Source organism: Salmo trutta, chromosome 1 (assembly GCF_901001165.1).
Source record: "Salmo trutta chromosome 1, fSalTru1.1, whole genome shotgun sequence".
Taxonomy (NCBI): domain Eukaryota; kingdom Metazoa; phylum Chordata; class Actinopteri; order Salmoniformes; family Salmonidae; genus Salmo; species Salmo trutta.
In genome coordinates, this window is record NC_042957.1 from 68836230 (window position 1) to 68853349 (window position 17120).

The 17120-nt window shown below is 45.3% G+C and overlaps 1 protein-coding gene across 3 annotated transcripts; it reads left to right on the top strand.

Annotated features, from left to right (window-relative positions):
• Window positions 1–7663: 7663 nt before the first annotated feature.
• LOC115206378 (uncharacterized) lies at window positions 7664–17103 on the top strand. Of its 3 annotated transcripts, none has more exons than XR_003880789.1 (3): window positions 7664–8023; window positions 8135–10891; window positions 16088–17103. XR_003880789.1 is itself a non-coding variant. In XM_029773263.1 (2 exons), exons 1-2 carry the CDS (start codon window positions 7796–7798, stop codon window positions 8352–8354), a joined length of 459 nt encoding a protein of 152 aa, XP_029629123.1. In that variant the 5' UTR covers window positions 7664–7795; the 3' UTR covers window positions 8355–9768. The 3 variants fall into 3 exon arrangements, 1 of the variants encoding a protein (XP_029629123.1); XR_003880790.1 differs by having other exon boundaries at window positions 8135–9480; XM_029773263.1 differs by lacking the exon at window positions 16088–17103 and having other exon boundaries at window positions 7664–8034; window positions 8135–9768.
• Window positions 17104–17120: the final 17 nt, after the last annotated feature.

Consider the following 17120-nt stretch of genomic DNA (forward strand, 5'->3'; position numbering starts at 1 on the left):
CGCTAAGGAGGGATCAGAATGCGCCAGCACTGGAGCCGTGGTAAACAGAGCCTTCAGGTTACCAAAAGCACTGTCCGCCTCAGCCGACCACCGCAACCGCACCGGTCCCCCCTTCAGTAAGGAGGTAATGGGACCTGGCCAAAGCCCCGGATAAACCTCCGGTAGTAGTTGGCAAACCCTAAAAACCGCTGCACCTCCTTTACCGTGGTTGGAGTCGGCCAATTACGCACGGCTGAAATGCGGTCAGTCTCCATCTCCACCCCTGACGCGGACAAACGGTACCCAAGGAAGGAGACGGACTGTTGAAAGAACAGACATTTCTCCGCCTTGACGTAAAGGTCATGCTCCAACAGTCGACCAAGCACCGTACGCACAAGGGACACATGCTCAGCGCGGGTGGTGGAGTATATGAGAATATCATCTATATACACCACTACACCCCGCCCGTGCGGGTCCCTGAAGATCTCATCCACAAATGATTGGAAGACGGATGGAGCATTCATTAACCCATACGGCATGACGAGGTACTCATAGTGCCCAGATGTGGTGCTAAATGCCGTCTTCCACTCATCCCCTCCCCTGATACGCACCAGGTTGTACGCGCTCCTGAGGTCCAATTTTGTGAAGAAGCGCGCCCCGAGCAATGACTCTGTCATACTGGCGATCAGAGGTAGCGGGTAACTGTATTTCACAGTAATCTGGTTCAAACCTCGATAGTCAATGCACGGGCGTAAACCTCCATCCTTCTTCTTCACAAAAAAGAAGCTCGAGGAGACAGGTGAAATGGAGAGCCGAATGTATCCCTGTCCCAGAGATTCAGCGACATATGTTTCCATAGCCGCCGTCTCCTCCTGTGACAGAGGATACACGTGACTCCTGGGAAGTGCAGCACCCTCCAGGAGATTTATCGCACAATCCCCCGGTCGATGGGGTGGTAATTGAGTCGCTTTCCTTTTACAGAAGGCGATTGCCAAATCGGCATATTCGGGAGGAATGTGCAAGGTGGAAACCTGGTTTGGACTTTCCACCGTAGTGGCACCTAAGGAAACACCTAAACACCTCCCTGAACACTGACAGGACCATCCCTTGAGAACCCTCTGTTGCCACGAAATAATAGGATCATGAGAAGCCAACCAGGGAAGCCCCAACACAACGGGAAACGCAGGAGCGTCAATCAGAAAGAGACTAATACTCTCTTCATGACTCTCCTTCCCATAGCAATGGGAACTGTGACCTCCCTAATGAACCCAGACCCCAAAGGACGGCTATCTAGGGCATGTATAGGAAAGGGAACATCAACGGGAACAATAGGAATCCCTAATCTATTGTCCAAAGACCGATCTATAAAGTTCCCAGCTGCGCCTGAATCTACTAGCGCCTTATGCTGGGAATGCGGGGAAAACCCGGGAAATCTTATAGATAAGCACATGTGAGCAACAGGGGGGTCTGGGTGAGTCGTGTGCCTACTCACCTGAGATGAACCACCAGTGTTCCGCCTACCACCTCGACTACCTGGAAAACCTCCCCAGCACCGACCAGCAGTGTGTCCTCTGCGGTCACCTCTGGTGCATTGAACGGTTTCCCCTCCGGTCTCCCTAGTACCAGCCCCGCCCAACTCCATCGGTGTTGGGTCTAAGGGACTGGAGGATGGAACCAACGGACCCCGATCCGGACGTCCGCGGGAGGCCAGCAGGTTATCCAGCTGGATAGATAAGTCCACCAGCTGGTCCAGGTGGAGGGTGGTGTCCCTGCATGCTAGCTCCCTACGAACGTCCTCTCGCAAAACCACACCTGTAGTGATCGATCAGGGCCCGCTCATTCCATCCTGCACCAGCCGCCAGAGTTCTAAAATCCAGTGCAAACTCCCGAGCGCTCCTCATCTCCTGCTTTAAATGGAACTTGCGCTCTCCTGCCGCTTTTCCTTCTGGTGGATGATCAAATACTGCCCGAAAGCGGCGGGAGAAGTCCTCGTAGTTATCCCGAGTCGGGTCTTCCACCTCCCAGATGGCGTTGGCCCACTCTAGGGCTTTACCAGTCAAACAGGAGATGAGGGCGCTCACTCTCTCGCGTCCCGAGGGCGGCAGCTGGACAGCCGCCAGGTAGAGCTCCAGCTGGAGTAGGAACCCCTGACACCCAGCAGCTGCTCCGTCATACGCTCCCGGGAGCGAGAGCCGAATCCCACCGGATCCAGACGGCGGTTGGATAGGATCCAGAGGTGTGCCGGGCGGTGGTGTGGCTGGGTCGACGGGACATCCTTTCCTCTCCACTCTCTCCATGGTCAGCAGCACGCAATCCATGGCAGTCATAAGATCCTGGATCATATTCGCCTGCTGCTGAACGCGCTCCTCTATATGAATAGGAGAACTGGCTGCTCCTGCTGACTCCATTGGTGGTCGGTGATTCTGTAATGGTTTTCTTAGAGAAGTGGAGGAGTCAGGCGCAGGACACAGGTATAAAGGTAAACAAAACGTGTTTACTAAAATTATCAATCAATCTTCTCATCAAAATACATAGTTTGGAGAAACACCTCCAACTACACAAAACAGACAAACAATCACCAACAAGACAAACAGGAAATGCAGAGGTTTAAAAAATTAACATAATTAGGGAAAATCAAAACAGGTGTACACAATCAAGACACAACCAAACGAACAGTGAAACATCGATCGGTGGCAACTAGTAAGCCGTTGACGTCAACCGCCGAACGCCGCCCGAACAAGGAGAGGGGTCGACTTCGGTGGGAGTTGTGACATGTTGCCACGGTTATTTCTCTGTTGACTGGGCAGGCATTGGAACTGGGCTACGGCTGTCTGGGAGAGAGGAGAGGAGGAGCCCGAGTCTTATGAGGAGTTCATGGCTCTGTTTAAATGTATTTTCGATCATCCCGCAGAGAGGGAGGTGCTTCAGCTCCAGCAGGGGAATCAGGCGGCTGCTGAGTAGGCGCTTACCTTCCGGACAGTAGCAGCTTCCAGTGGATGGAATGAGCCGGCATTCAGCAAGTTATTTAGAGGTCTGCATGAGGAAGTCCAGACGGAACTGGCCGGCCAAGATGACAACCTCACCCTGGACACACTCATTGCAATGGCTATCCGTCTGGATAACCTCCAAGAGCGTCAGCATCTCCATCGCTTCTCTCCCTCATTCGGCGAGTGTTCAGAATCAGAGCTTGAACCCATGGAGGTAGGAGTCACATGTCTTCCCGCAGCAGAACGATGCAGACGGATACAGCTGGGGCTCTGTCTGTACTGTGGCCAGGGAGGGCACAAGCGCCAGCAGTGTCCGTTACTTCAGAATCAGCAATCCACTAAAGCAGAGGGACGGTCACGTGATGTTACATCCACCGGACAAGGACTGAGTATTCTATCTACTGCTCTTCCTGTTAGACTTTTTTTAGTACCCATCACTCTGGCTGACTGTCCCTCATGCCCTGTGGCTACAGCTTTAGTGGATTCCGGCGCCGCGGGGAACTTTATGGATCAGACCCATGCCTCCTCTCTCAATATTACTACCTACTCGCTCTCCTCTCCTTTTCCACTTCAAAGTCTCGACTGTCAGCCTCTAGGATCCAGAACCATCACACACATCACCCAACCACTCACCCTCACCATGGAGCCAAATCACCAGGAAAACATTCCCTTCTTCATCACCAGCGCACCAGTTCACAAGATCATCCTCGGCCTACCTTGGCTTCAGCGCCACAACCCTACCATCTCATGGTTCAGGATGAGAATCACCAACTGGTCACCTGAGTGCCGGAAGACCTACTTTCCTGTCCCCTGTGGTTCCAAATCGGTTGAGAGTCCTGTGGTTACCCTCCAGCCCAACATCCCAGAGGAATATCAGGATCTAAGGGAAGTATTCTCCAAGACCCGCCTGCGCTACCTGTCTCCATCCTCATCGCCCCGTGGACTGTGCCATTGACCTGTTTTCCGGTGCTACACCTCCGCGCAGACGCATCTACGCTCTGTCGGTGGCTGAGACCCAGGCCATGGAGGACTACATTCAGGAGGCGCTCCAACAGGGTTTCATCATCAGGTCCACACCCCCTGCATCGGCTGGTTTCTTCTTCGTGGCCAAGAAGAAGGGAGGATTACGCCCTCGTATCGATTACTGTGAACTCAATGACATTACCACGAAGTATCGGTACCCTCTCCCGCTGGTGCCGTCAGCCATTCAGTAGCACTGCGGTGCCCGGTTCTTCACCAAACTGGTCCTGCGGAGTGCCTACAATCTCATTAGCATCTGGGAGGGGGATGAGTGGAAGACGGCATTCAGCACGATGTCTGGTCACTACAAGTCCTTGGTTATTCCCTTTGGCTTAGCCAATGTTCCTTCAGTGTTCCAGGCATTCGTCAACAAGGTGTTCAGGGACATGCTCGGACTTCAGGTGATTGTGTACATTGATGACATCCTGATCTTCTCGACCAACCTGGAAGATCACTTCACTCACATTCAAGCAGTCCTGGAACGCCTCTTGGCTAACCACCTGTTCGTCAAGGCGGAGAAGTGCCAATTCCACCAGAAGGCTGTCTCCTTCTTGGGCTACCAAATCAGCCCACAGGGAGTGAGGATGGAGGACAAGAAGGGAGATGCGGTAAGGTCATGGCCAGTTCCAACCACCATCAAGGGGTTGCAACGGTTTTTGGGGTTTGCCAACTTTTACCGTCGCTTCGTCAGGAACTTCAGCGCCATTGCTACCCCACTCACATCTCTCCTTAAGGGTGTGCCTCGTAGGTTGGTTTGGTCTCCAGCAGCCGACGAGGCCTTTTGTCTCCTCATGGGGCGTTTCACTGCCCCCCTTGCAAAAACACCCAGATCCCACGCTACCTTTTGTGGTTGATGTAGACGCATCGGAGGTGGGTGTGGGGGCAGTTTTGTCATAAAGACAGGGGGACCCACTAAAATTGTATCCTTGTGCTTTCTTCTCCAAGAAACTGTCCCACGGAGAGGATTTACGACATCGGCGATTGGGAGCTCTTGGAAGTGAAGTTGGCAATAGAGGAGTGGAGAAACTGGCTGGAGGGTGCCAAGGAACAATGCGGCATCCTCAATGACCATCATAACCTTGAGTACATACGGACAGCGAGGAGACTGAATCCGTGCTAAGCCAGGTGGGCCCTCTTCTTCATCAGGTTTGACTTCACGCTTACCTATTGCCCAGGTTCTAAGAACATCAAGGCCGATGCCCTGTCCCGTATCTACGATTCAGGAGAGGGTCCTGTCCAGAGGGCACCCATAATCCCATCCTCCAGAGTCGTGGATCCAGTGGTTTGGGACATCCGTAGACATCCGCCAGACTCTAGAGAGGTAGCCCGCACCCCGGAATTGTCCTCCCACACGCATCTATGTTTCCACAGGGATAAGGGATTGGCTGCTGACCTGGGAACACACAGCTGTCATCGCTGGACATCCAGATATGTGTCCCACTATCCATACCATCACTGAGAAATACTGGTGGCCCACCTTGTGGTGCAGGATGTTACGCGGTATGTCAACTCCTGTTCCGTGTGTGCTCAAACCAAGTCCCCCCGGAATGCTCCAGCAGGGAAGCTCCTGCCGCTGCCTGTGCCTCAGCAACCTTGGTCCCATCTATCCATTGACTTTGTTACTGATCTTCCCCCTTCTGATGGTTTCGCCACCATTCTGGTAGTAGTGGATAGATTCTCCAAGTCATGTTGAGTAATTCCTCTTCCTGGTCTTCCCACTGCTCTCCAGGTCTCTGAGACAATCTTCCAGCCGGTCTTCGGTATTATGGCGTTCCGGAGGACATTGTCTCGGACCGTGGCCCCCAATTCACATCCCGAGTATGGAGGGCCTACTTGGAGAAGCTCTGGGTCACGGTTAGCCTAGCATCCGGGTATTGGCCTCAGTCTAACGGGCAGGTTGAGAGGATGAAACACGAGCTGGGGATGTTCCTGAGGAGTCACTGTCAGGATCAGCAGGGTGAGTGGTCATGATTCCTTCCTTGGTCAGGGTACGCCTAAAACTCTCTACGTCACTCCTCCACTGGGTTAACCTGTTTGGGCTAGGGGGCAGTATTGAGAATTTTGGAAAAAATATGTGCCCATTTTTAACTGCCTCCTACGCCAACTCAGAAGCGAGAATATGCATATTATTGTTCAGGTTTGGATAGAAAACACTCTGAATTTTCTAAAACTGTTTGAATGGTGTCTGTGAGTATAACAGAACTCCTATGGCAGGCAAAAACCTGACAAGGTTTCAAGCAGGAAGTACCCTGTCTGACAAGGAGTTGTGCGTCTTGCATCTGTTTATTGAAAAGTAAGGATCTTAGCTGTAACGTGACAATTCCCAGGGCTCCGATAGGCTCTCAGAACCCGGGAAATACCTGAAGGTTGACGTGGCAGCCTCAGGCTGAAGCACATTATCGCCTTTGGTAAGTGGCGGATCAGAGGACCTTTGAATGAGGCGCGTGCACGATTCGCTCCTGAGGAGAAATTTAATTCGGCTGTTTAGGCTCAATGCATATTCCCGGTCGGAATATTATCACTTTTCTACGAGATAAATGGCATAAAAATTGGTTTTAAACAGCGGTTGACATGCTTCGAAGTACGGTAATGGAATATTTAGACATTTTTTGTCACGCCAATGCGCCATGCGCGAGACCGTGATGTAGCATTCTGATAGTGTCTAGAACTCACGAACAAAACGTCGCTGTTTGGATATAACGATGGATTATTTGGGACCAAACCAACATTTGTTGTTGAAGTAGAAGTCCTGGCAGTGTATTCTGACGAAGAACAAGCAAGGTAAGAACATTTTTCTTATAGGAAATGTGATTTTGGTGGAGGCTGACCTGGGTGGGTGTCTAAATAGCTAGCCCTGTGATGCCGGGCTATGTACTTAGATTATTGCAACATGTGCTTCATCCGAAAAGCTATTTTAAAATCGGACATATCGAGTGCATAGAGGAGTTCTGTATCTATAATTCTTAAAATAATTGTTATGCTTTTTGTGAACGTTTATCGTGAGTAATTTAGTAAATTCACCGGAAGTGTTCGGTGGGAATGCTAGTTCTGAACGTCACATGCTAATGTAAAAAGCTGGTTTTTGATATAAATATGAACTTGATTGAACAGACATGCATGTATTGTATAACATAATGTCCTAGGTGTGTCATCTGATGAAGATCATAAAAGGTTAGTGCTGCATTTAGCTGTGGTTTTGTTTTTTGTGACATATGCTAGCTTGAAAAATGGGTGTCTGATTATTTCTGGCTGGGTACTCTGCTGACATAATCTAATGTTTTGCTTTCGCTGTAAAGCCTTTTTGAAATCGGACAGTGTGGTTAGATAAAGGAGAGTCTTGTCTTTAAATAGCTGTAAAATAGTCATATGTTTGAAAAGTGGAAGTTTTCGGATTTTAGAGGAGTTTGTATTTCGCGCCCCGCCCATCATTGGATATTGGAGCAGACGTTCCGCTAGCGGAACATCTAGATGTAAGAGGTTTAAACAGAGCCAAGAAGCCCAAGGAATGGTCAGAGAGGGTACTTCCTGTTTGGAATCTTCTCAGGTTTTTTCCTGCCATATGAGTTCTGTTATACTCACAGACACCATTTAATCAGTTTTAGAAACTTTAGGCTGTTTTCTATCCAAAGCCAATAATTATATGCATATTCTAGTTTCTGGGCAGTAGTAATAACCAGATTAAATCGGGTATGTTTTTTATCCGGCCGTGTAAATGCTGCCCCCTAGCCCTAACAGGTTAACCCCCTTCCAATGTGTTTTGGGTTTCCTGGTCCCGTGGACCCTGGGCCAGACCACGGCTCCTGCGGTAGATGAGTGGTTCCGGTGCGCAGGAGGTGTGGAACAATGCACACGTGAAACTCCAGCACAGCGTCCATCGACAGAAGGAGCAAGCAGACCATCACCACAGTGAGACCCCTGTGTTCCATCCTGGGGATAGCATCTGGCTCTCTACCAGGAACCTCCCACTCCACCTGCCCTGCAAGAAACTGAGCCCCCAGTTTGTGGGGCCATTCAAGGTTTTCCAGAGGGTCAATGAGGTGACATACAGGTTACAATTACCCAGTCCCTACGATTTTTACATTTTACATTTACGTCATTTAGCAGACGCTCTACCATATCTCAACCTCTTTTCATGTCTCCCTTCTCAGGCTGGTGGTTTCTGGTTGCCTAGCGTATGCTGTCACCATGACACACCTCCACCCTCCCCCCAGACATCAAGGGGAGCCCGGCATACACTGTCAGATCCCTACAGGACTCCTGACGTTGTGGGGGTCGGCTCCAGTATCTGCTGGACTGGGAAGGGTGTGGCCCAGAGGATCGGTGTTGGATTCTGGTGGAGGACATTCTGTACCCCAACATCATCTGTGATTTCCACCTTCGCTGCCCAGACCGACCCGCTCCTCTGGGTCGTCCCCCTGGTTGGCATCCCCCTGCGGCTGGAGCCGCACATCAGAGGGGGGCTACAGTCACGTCTGCTCTTGCTCCTCCCCTCCAGCGTACGACGTTGCCAGAGTACTAACCACCGGTCCTGGGATTCATCATTACGCACACCTGGCACTCATCATTACGCGCATGATTCACATTATGATTCACACCTGGACTCCATTACCTTCATCATTTCCTCCCCTTTATATGTCACTCTCCCATGTTCACCCACCAGTTGGTATTGTTCTTGTGTATTGGCGTACTGCATTATGTTAGTGTCGTGTTCTTGGTTTTGTTATTTTATAAAAATGTTTCACCTGCACCTCCTTCTGACTCACCTCCCCATCATTACAGTAACAAATTACAATTTTCTGGCCAAACGCTACTTGCAAACTCAGACAACTTGGGGGTTTCTAATCTCATGACACGTTTTATTATGAAATAGATTTACATTGTCATATTTCACCAGATTGGGTCTGCTGGATTGTTGGGATACCCCCATGTATTAGGGTGCTAACTCCCTGATCTGGTAACTCTTCCGAGAGATCGCCAGTAACATAAGAGAGTATGAAGTAATTTGGAAAATGGTTTCAACAATAACATTATGTTGTTATGCTCTTTGACATTTGTCATAGAGATAATGTTATTAAGAACATTGGGAATGTAATAATTTGTCATATAGTCAATGTTTGTCTGGATTTCCTGAATCAGAAATTAATTGAACTAAACTGTTGTTCTGATCTGTCCTCTCTTGAGGTTATCATGGAAGGTGATGTCAGATGTTGTCTTTATGCATGGTAGGAAACATTTGACCACAAACAGTGGAACCTCAAAACCCTCCCTAACAGGCTGAAGAAAGAGCGACAAAGGCATTCAATGCGACAGTGACTTTTAGCACTCCAATCTGAGTCCGAGCCGTTAACCTGGGTACAGGCTGCAGGAGTGTGCCATGAGTCCTGAGACCGCGCATGTGGAGTGAGCATGGAGAGAGATTATATTCAGACTTCTCTCATGCTGCTGGTGTACTGGTAGGGGAAATGGACCAGACAGAATGGTGGTAGCGGCTCAGGTGAGAGACTTGTGTACTTGGGAAAAACTGATTTCTTTATATTGAAATCGGGACATTATCAAGGGCCATCAAATGTGACAGGCAAGAGTTACATATATGCCATTGGGAAGGAGGGAGTGCTGGGGGGGTTATTGAGAAAGGTCTATACACTGCAAACAATTTAGACTATGAATGCATTGAGATTACAATCTTTCATTAACATGCCTCTCGAGACAGTAAAACAGGGAAAATTGAGGGTTGTAAATATATGAGTTATTACAGGCAATAAAGGTCCCGTTTATAAATGTACATTCTAACCGTGATGTGTGCCAGGTTGAAAAACTCGATTTCGAGTGATAGACTCAAAGTAAAGCACTAAAGACTGTCATTCCAAATTTGGGTTGAATAATTTAGCTAAATGTTTTAGTTATGATTCGAATACAGTGAGAGAGAGTTGCTCTCAAACTGTGAGGGGTGCACTGCTCAAATTTATTGGGCATAGGGAGGCTCTAGAAACCTTATTTTTAAGTGTCCTCCAACAGGGTAGTTATTGGTGAACTCACTAGATGATAGCTTGGGTCAACCATGATTTTTTTATTTTTTTACCATGCCATCAGAATTGTTATGTTAAATCGCATCAATACATATAGGGCTGGTTTCACAGACAGGGCTTAGATTAAGCCAGGAGTAGGCCTTACTGTTTACTAGTTAAACTAGGACATTTAAGTAGCTTTCATGAACATGGCTTAAATTTGGCTTAGTTAGTCTGAGACTATGGAGTCCTGGAGTAAGGCAAGTAAGCCTAAATAAGAACACCTGGGTTAAGCCTGATTAGGTTAAGTATGAGCACATGCTGTTGGTCTACTCGTGCTCATAAAAACCTGGAATGCAATAGAAAACACCATTATTGGTGTGAATCTTGAGACAAAACAATGGCAAAGGCAAAATAAAAATGTTCCAAAAAACTTTAGTGAGTATGAAAAAACGTTACTAAAACAAATTTTGTCAAACCATCCAGTAATTGAAAGTAAAAACCATACTGCTGCTACTGAGCAAAAGAAAAAGAGTGGTTAGGCTGCAATTTGCAGTGAATTCAATGGAAATGAAAATGTAACCACAAGAAGAGTACAACTTCAGGTGAGATGTCCTTCATTATTATCAGTATTTCACATTTCTCATATTCATATATTTGTGACATCACTTATATTGAATGATATCTGCCTGTATAGACTCTGTGGAGGAACCTTAAACTGGCTTTAAAAAGAGAGAATGCAGAGATCAGAAGAGAGCGATTTACTACTGGTGGTGGACCACCAAAAAAAGACAAGACTGATGAATTGAGTGACTTGCTGTCTGGAATAATAGAGCACCAGCAACCTCTGGATGGTTTACCAGACGATGATCATTTCAGATGAAGAACTGAGCACAAATGGTACATATACCAAAGAAAGTAAATTGGTTAGTTACTTTGGTAAATATATTCCACTGTCTGTGTCAATCTTTATTCTTCTTTCATTCTAAGACGTTCCGCTAGCGGAACACCTGCTCCAATATCCAATGATAGGCGTGGCGCGAATTACAAATTCCTCAAAAATCCAAAAACGTCTATTTTTCAAACATATGACTATTTTACACCATTTTAAAGACAAGACTCTCCTTTATCTAACCACACTGTCCGATTTCAAAAAGGCTTTACAGTGAAAGCAAAACATTAGATTATGTCCGCAGAGTACCCAGCCAGAAATAATCAGACACCCATTTTTCAAGCTAGCATATGTCACAAAAAACAAAACCACAGCTAAATGCAGCACTAACCTTTGATGATCTTCATCAGATGACACTCCTAGGACATTATGTTATACAATACATGCATGTTTTGTTCAATCAAGTTCATATTTATATCAAAAACCAGCTTTTTACATTAGCATGTGACGTTCAGAACTAGCATTCCCACCAAACACTTCTGGTGAATTTACTAAATTACTCACGATAAACGTTTACAAAATACATAACAATTATTTTAAGAATTATAGATACAGAATTCCTTTATGCAATCGCGGTGTCAGATTTTAAAATAGCTTTTCGGCGAAAGCACATTTTGCAATATTCTGAGTAGATAGCTCGCCATCACAGGCTAGCTATTTTGACACCCACCAAGTTTGGCCCTCACCAAACTCAGATTTACTATAAGAAAATTGGATTACCTTTGCTGTTCTTCGTCAGACTTCACTCCCAGGACTTCTACTTCAACAACAAATGTTGGTTTGGTTCGAAATAATCCATAGTTATATCCAAATAGCGGCGTTTTGTCCATGCGTTCAGGTAACTATCCGAAGGGTGACGCGCCGGCGCGTATCGTGACAAAAAAATTCAAAATTTTCCATTACCACACTTCGAAGCATGTCAAACGCTGTTTAAAATCAATTTTTATGCAATTTTTCTTGTAAAATAGCGATAATATTCCGACCGGGAGACCTTGTTTTCGTTCAAACACTGAAAATAGAAAATGGAGTCTTCACATGCACACGCGCGCACCCGTGTCATTGTTCTCAGAACAACCACTTTCCAAACCCCTACTGTTTTTCGCCCAGGGACTGCAGAGTCATCATTCCCCATTCTGGCGCCTTCTGAGAGCCTATGGGAGCCTTAGAAAATGTCACGTAACAGCAGAGATCCTCTATTTTCGATAAAGAGGCTATAGAAGGACAAGAAATGGTCAGAGAGGGCACTTCCTGTATGGAATCTCCTCAGGTTTTGGCCTGCCATATGAGTTCTGTTATACTCACAGACACCATTCAAACAGTTTCAGAAACTTTAGGGTGTTTCCTATCCAAATCAAATAATAATGCATATTCTAGCTTCTGGGCAGGAGTAATAACCAGATTAAATCAGGTACGTTTTTTATCCGGCCGTGAAAATACTGCCCCCATCCTAAACAGGTTAAATCTTGCTCACGCAGCAATCTCTCCTTGAGTCCATTGTCAAGTATGTCACAGACTATCCTGTCTTTCACTAGTGAGTCTTTCAGATTTTCAAATTCACACATTTTGCTCAGTGTGTTCAGCTCAGCCAAATACTAGTCAAAACTGACTCCCTGTTTCTGATCATGAGAGAAAAACGTGTATCTCTCAAACGTGACGTTCTGGCTTGGCACAAAGTACTCCTCAAATTTAGCCATTAGCACAGTCAATGTCAAGTGTGCCTTGTCTTGCTGAAAGCTATTGTAAATGTCCAATGCATCCTCTCCAATAACATGCAGAAAAATGGAAGCTTTCAATTTGTCATCATCTCCCTCTGCACCACTGGCTGCTAGGTAGATATTGAATCTCTGTTTGAAACATTTCCAATTGTCAGCTAAATTGCCTGTTAACTGCATAGGAGTAGGAGGACTAAGCCTATCCATGACGGAGAACGGAACAGTGTCAATTTCTCTTACTTAAGTATGTTGCTCATCAACTTGCTCGTCAACAGATTCCAATGCAGCCTCACTCTCGCTGCTGCGGCTCGTTGCCCTCGCTCTTGCAAGCTAGTATCTTCGACTACTCACGTCACTTGAATTGTGGAAGAATGTTCAATTTTCATCGTGGAAATTTGCAGAGTTACTCCTTTCTTTTCTCTGTCTTGTCATAGCGACTACCAATCTGACACCATGTTATGTTTGTTCCTTATATAATGACAAACCGGGTGTAGGTTTAACTACTTTTAATAAAAATATACTTCAGCTAAAAAACGCCATGTTTAGCCATGCAAGGCATTCTTCAACCACCCGCATAGCCTGCTGGGTAACGTAGTCTAAATGTTATTTTCACATAACACACTAAGTGTATTGCGTAAACACTGGAATCGATTTTTCCATTCTCCAAACATATGCTCGACCATCCCTCTCGTACGGATATGAGCTCTGTTGAATCTTTGCTTCTCAGCTGTTGTGGGATGTATGTATGGAGTGAATAAAAAGTTACTCTGACCATATCCACTGTCACCAAGTAGTAGTCTACTATGTTGTCCTCTCTGAAACTGAGCACACAATGAAGAGTTGAGAAAAATCCTTGAATCGTGAGTTGCACCTTTCCAACGGGCACCAATGTTTGAAAACTCTAAATTAGGAGTGCATACACCCTGAACATTGATGTTAAACCAGTTCTTACAGTTCCTGTACTCCTCAGCATCAGGAGTTGATGGACACTTGATGGGAACATGACATCCACCTGTGGCTCAGTTGGTAGAGCATGGTGTTTGCAATGCCAGAATGGTGTGTGCAATGCCAGGGTTGTGGGTTTGATTCCCATGAGGGGCCAGAACAAAAACAAAATGTATGAAATGAAATGTATGTATCCACTACTGTAAGTCGCTCTGGATAAGAGCGTCTGCTAAATGACTAAAATGTAAATGTATACAGAGCCAATCACTCCTGGGAAGTGTCCATATTCATAGATTTGCACTTTATAGTTGGCTTGGCTAGCAGCATCAGGAAACTTGATGTAAAGACTCCTCAGTTCACACACCGTTGCTTCACTGGCACCACACAAATCACCAGTTTCACGATGAAAGATTCCAGATGCCAAAAACCTCAAAGTGATCAGAACTCGGAGAGAATTGGGTAAAGGCCTTCCTCTTTGAGACAGACAGGAAAGTCTAGGCTCAAGCAAAGATATTATCTCAAATGCATATTCTTTGTATATATGAAAGCGGTCTTGAAAGCGATTTCATCAAAGTAATTTAATCTCACTAGGGTAGGGGGCACTATTCACCTCCGGATGAAAAGCGTGCCCAAAGTAAACTGTCTGCTACTCAAGCCCAGAAGTGAGAATATGCATATAATTGGTAGATTTGGATAGAAAACACTCTAAAGTTTCCGAAACTGTTAACTTCTTGAGGCTACCTGGGACGTTAGCGTTCCCCCCGTGGCGCACCCTATCAACTGCAGGTGCATTTCAAGAGCGGCAAATTTGAAACCAAATAAATGTACAAATTCAAATTTCTCAAACATACAACTAACTTACAGCCTTTGAAAGATAAACATCTTCTTAATCTAACCACGTTTACCGATTTCAAAAAGGTTTTACGGGGAAAGCATAAAGTTAGGTTATGTTAGGAGAGTACATTGACAATAGCGGTGTGCAATGCATTGTCGATTCAAAGACAGGCTTCACCAAAACCATACAATCAGCTAAAATTATGCACTAACCTTTTACAATCTCCATCAGATGACACTCCTAGGACATTTTGTTAGACAATGCATGCATTTTTAGTTCTATCAAGTTCATATTTATATCTAAAAACAGTGTTTTACTATGGCGTTGATGTTCAGGAAATCGTTTCCCTCCAATACCGGCAGTCAAGTCATGACGACAAAATAATTAATTAATATTAGAAAACATTGCTAAAATATTATATTGTCATTCAAAGAATTATAGATTTACATTTCTTGAACGCAATGGACTTGTCAGATTTTAAATTAACCTTACTGGGAAATCACACTTTGCAATAATCTGAGCACTGCGCCAGAAAAATACGCATCGCGATACAGACTAACCGCCATGTTGGAGGAATCTAAAATCGAAAATACTATATAAATAATCCATTACCTTTGATTCTCTTCATCAGATGTCACTTCCAAAGAGTCCCAGGTCCATAACGAATGTAGTTTTGTTCAAAAAAGCTCATCATTTATGTCGAAAAACCTCCGTGTTGTAGCGCATGATCTAAGCCAGCCGGACTTCACTTCACTTCAAGAACGGAAAAAATATATTTCCGTTCGTTCAAACATGTCAAACGTTGTATCGCATAAATCATTAGGGCCTTTTTTAACCAGAACATGAATAGGCGGACCATTGGGTTTTCTTTTAAAACGTTTCGGAATGAGAGTACCCACCATCAAATCGCGCGCCAGGGTGAATGATGGACCATCACGTTCCATGGCTCTTATTCGGTCAGATCTCACTGTAGAACACTCAAAACACTTTGTAAAGGCTGGGGACATCTTGTGGAAGCAATAGGAAGTGCCAGAATATACCTCACCCCCTTTGTTTTTCAATGGCATAGGCTCAAAGTCAATTCAACACATCAGGTATCCACTTCCTGTCAGAATCTGTCTCAGGGTTTTGCCTGCCAAATGAGTTCTGTTATACTCACAGACACCATTCAAACAGTTTTTGAAACTTTAGGGTGTTTTCTATCCATATATAATAAGTATATGCATATTGTAGTTACTGGGTAGGTGTAGGAGGCATTTAAAAATGGGCACATCTTTTTTCAAAAAGTCTCAATACTGCCCCCTATACCCTAACAGGTTAAAATACTGACTGTGAGTATAACACAACTGATATGGCAGGAGAAAACCTGAGGAAAATCCATCCAGGTAGTGGGATTTTTTAAATGTTTGTAGTTTTCTATTGAATGCCATTACAGTATCCATTGACTTAGGACTCAAATTGCACTTCCTATGGCTTCCACTAGATGTCAACAGTCTTTAGAAATTGTTTCACGCTTGTATTCTGAAACATGAGGGAGTAAGACCACTTTGAATGAGTGGACCCTACAGTGTCTCAGAGGTTTTTCATGCGCACGACCGAGAGCATGCCTTTTTTGTTTTCCTTTTATATTGACAAAGCTATTGTCCTATCAGGTGATGTGCCTATCAGGTGGCAATGGAGGAAGAAGGAGATGGGGAACAGAGTGAAAATGACATGGCCTGGGAACACCTCTTGGTGCCTGTGGCTGGAAAGGGGAAGATTGGGTGAAAGCATGAGAAGATTCTCTAGGGCCTTCATTTTTGTGGAATCCAGAAGAAATGCATCCTGGAAGCATAGCGTCAGGCGAAGAGAGAGTGGGAATTGTCATGTTATCAGACTTTGGATTTTCATGCATATATAATTATGCATTGCTTACCACATCGTTAATGCTGTTATGTTCTGTGTTTCTCGCTGCTTTTCAAGTCTTGTGCTATCACTCTCTTAAGAACCAGAAGGAGAAAGTTGAAATGGAAGAAGTCAACAGCTCCAGTGGACATGTTATTATCATCTATGAGAAATGGAAATAAGATTGTGTATGGTGTGATCGTAGAACAGAGGCCATAAGTCTCTGAGTTTGTAAACCTCACTGTGAATGTTAGTCATGTTTATTTTTTTTATTTGTGCATGTTTTATTATCATTGTTTGTCCATTAATAAGCATTTTCCAAGTTTATATAATGTATGGAGTTAAATGTTCAAAACGGGGGACTGATGGATTCTGAGTTCTAACTCCTAAAACTTGAAATGGGGTTAATTATCAGGTATCATATTGAGTGCTATGGTCTAGAGAAGGTCTACACCAGAAGTTAATGGTTATCTGTAGGAGGAATGTATATGGTAGAGGCAAATAAGCTTTCAATTGAATGTACTGAGTGAAGGAAAGACAATCACATCTTGGCAGGCACTGATATGGGTGGAGGAAGGGGGCTGAGGTCAGGTCACGTTAAGGGAGAAGGAACAGTTTATTGCCCGCGCCACTTATTTTCCTGCCTAGCAACAGAGATGTAGTGTTTGGAGAAAAGGAGGAGATTCCACCCCAAATTGGGGTACATACACCACCACTATTGGAATGTGTCTTGGTCGGTTCAGCTGTTCGACCCTCTGGGATGAATAAACTTGGTTTAAGCTTTCATGGTGTCCGTTGAGT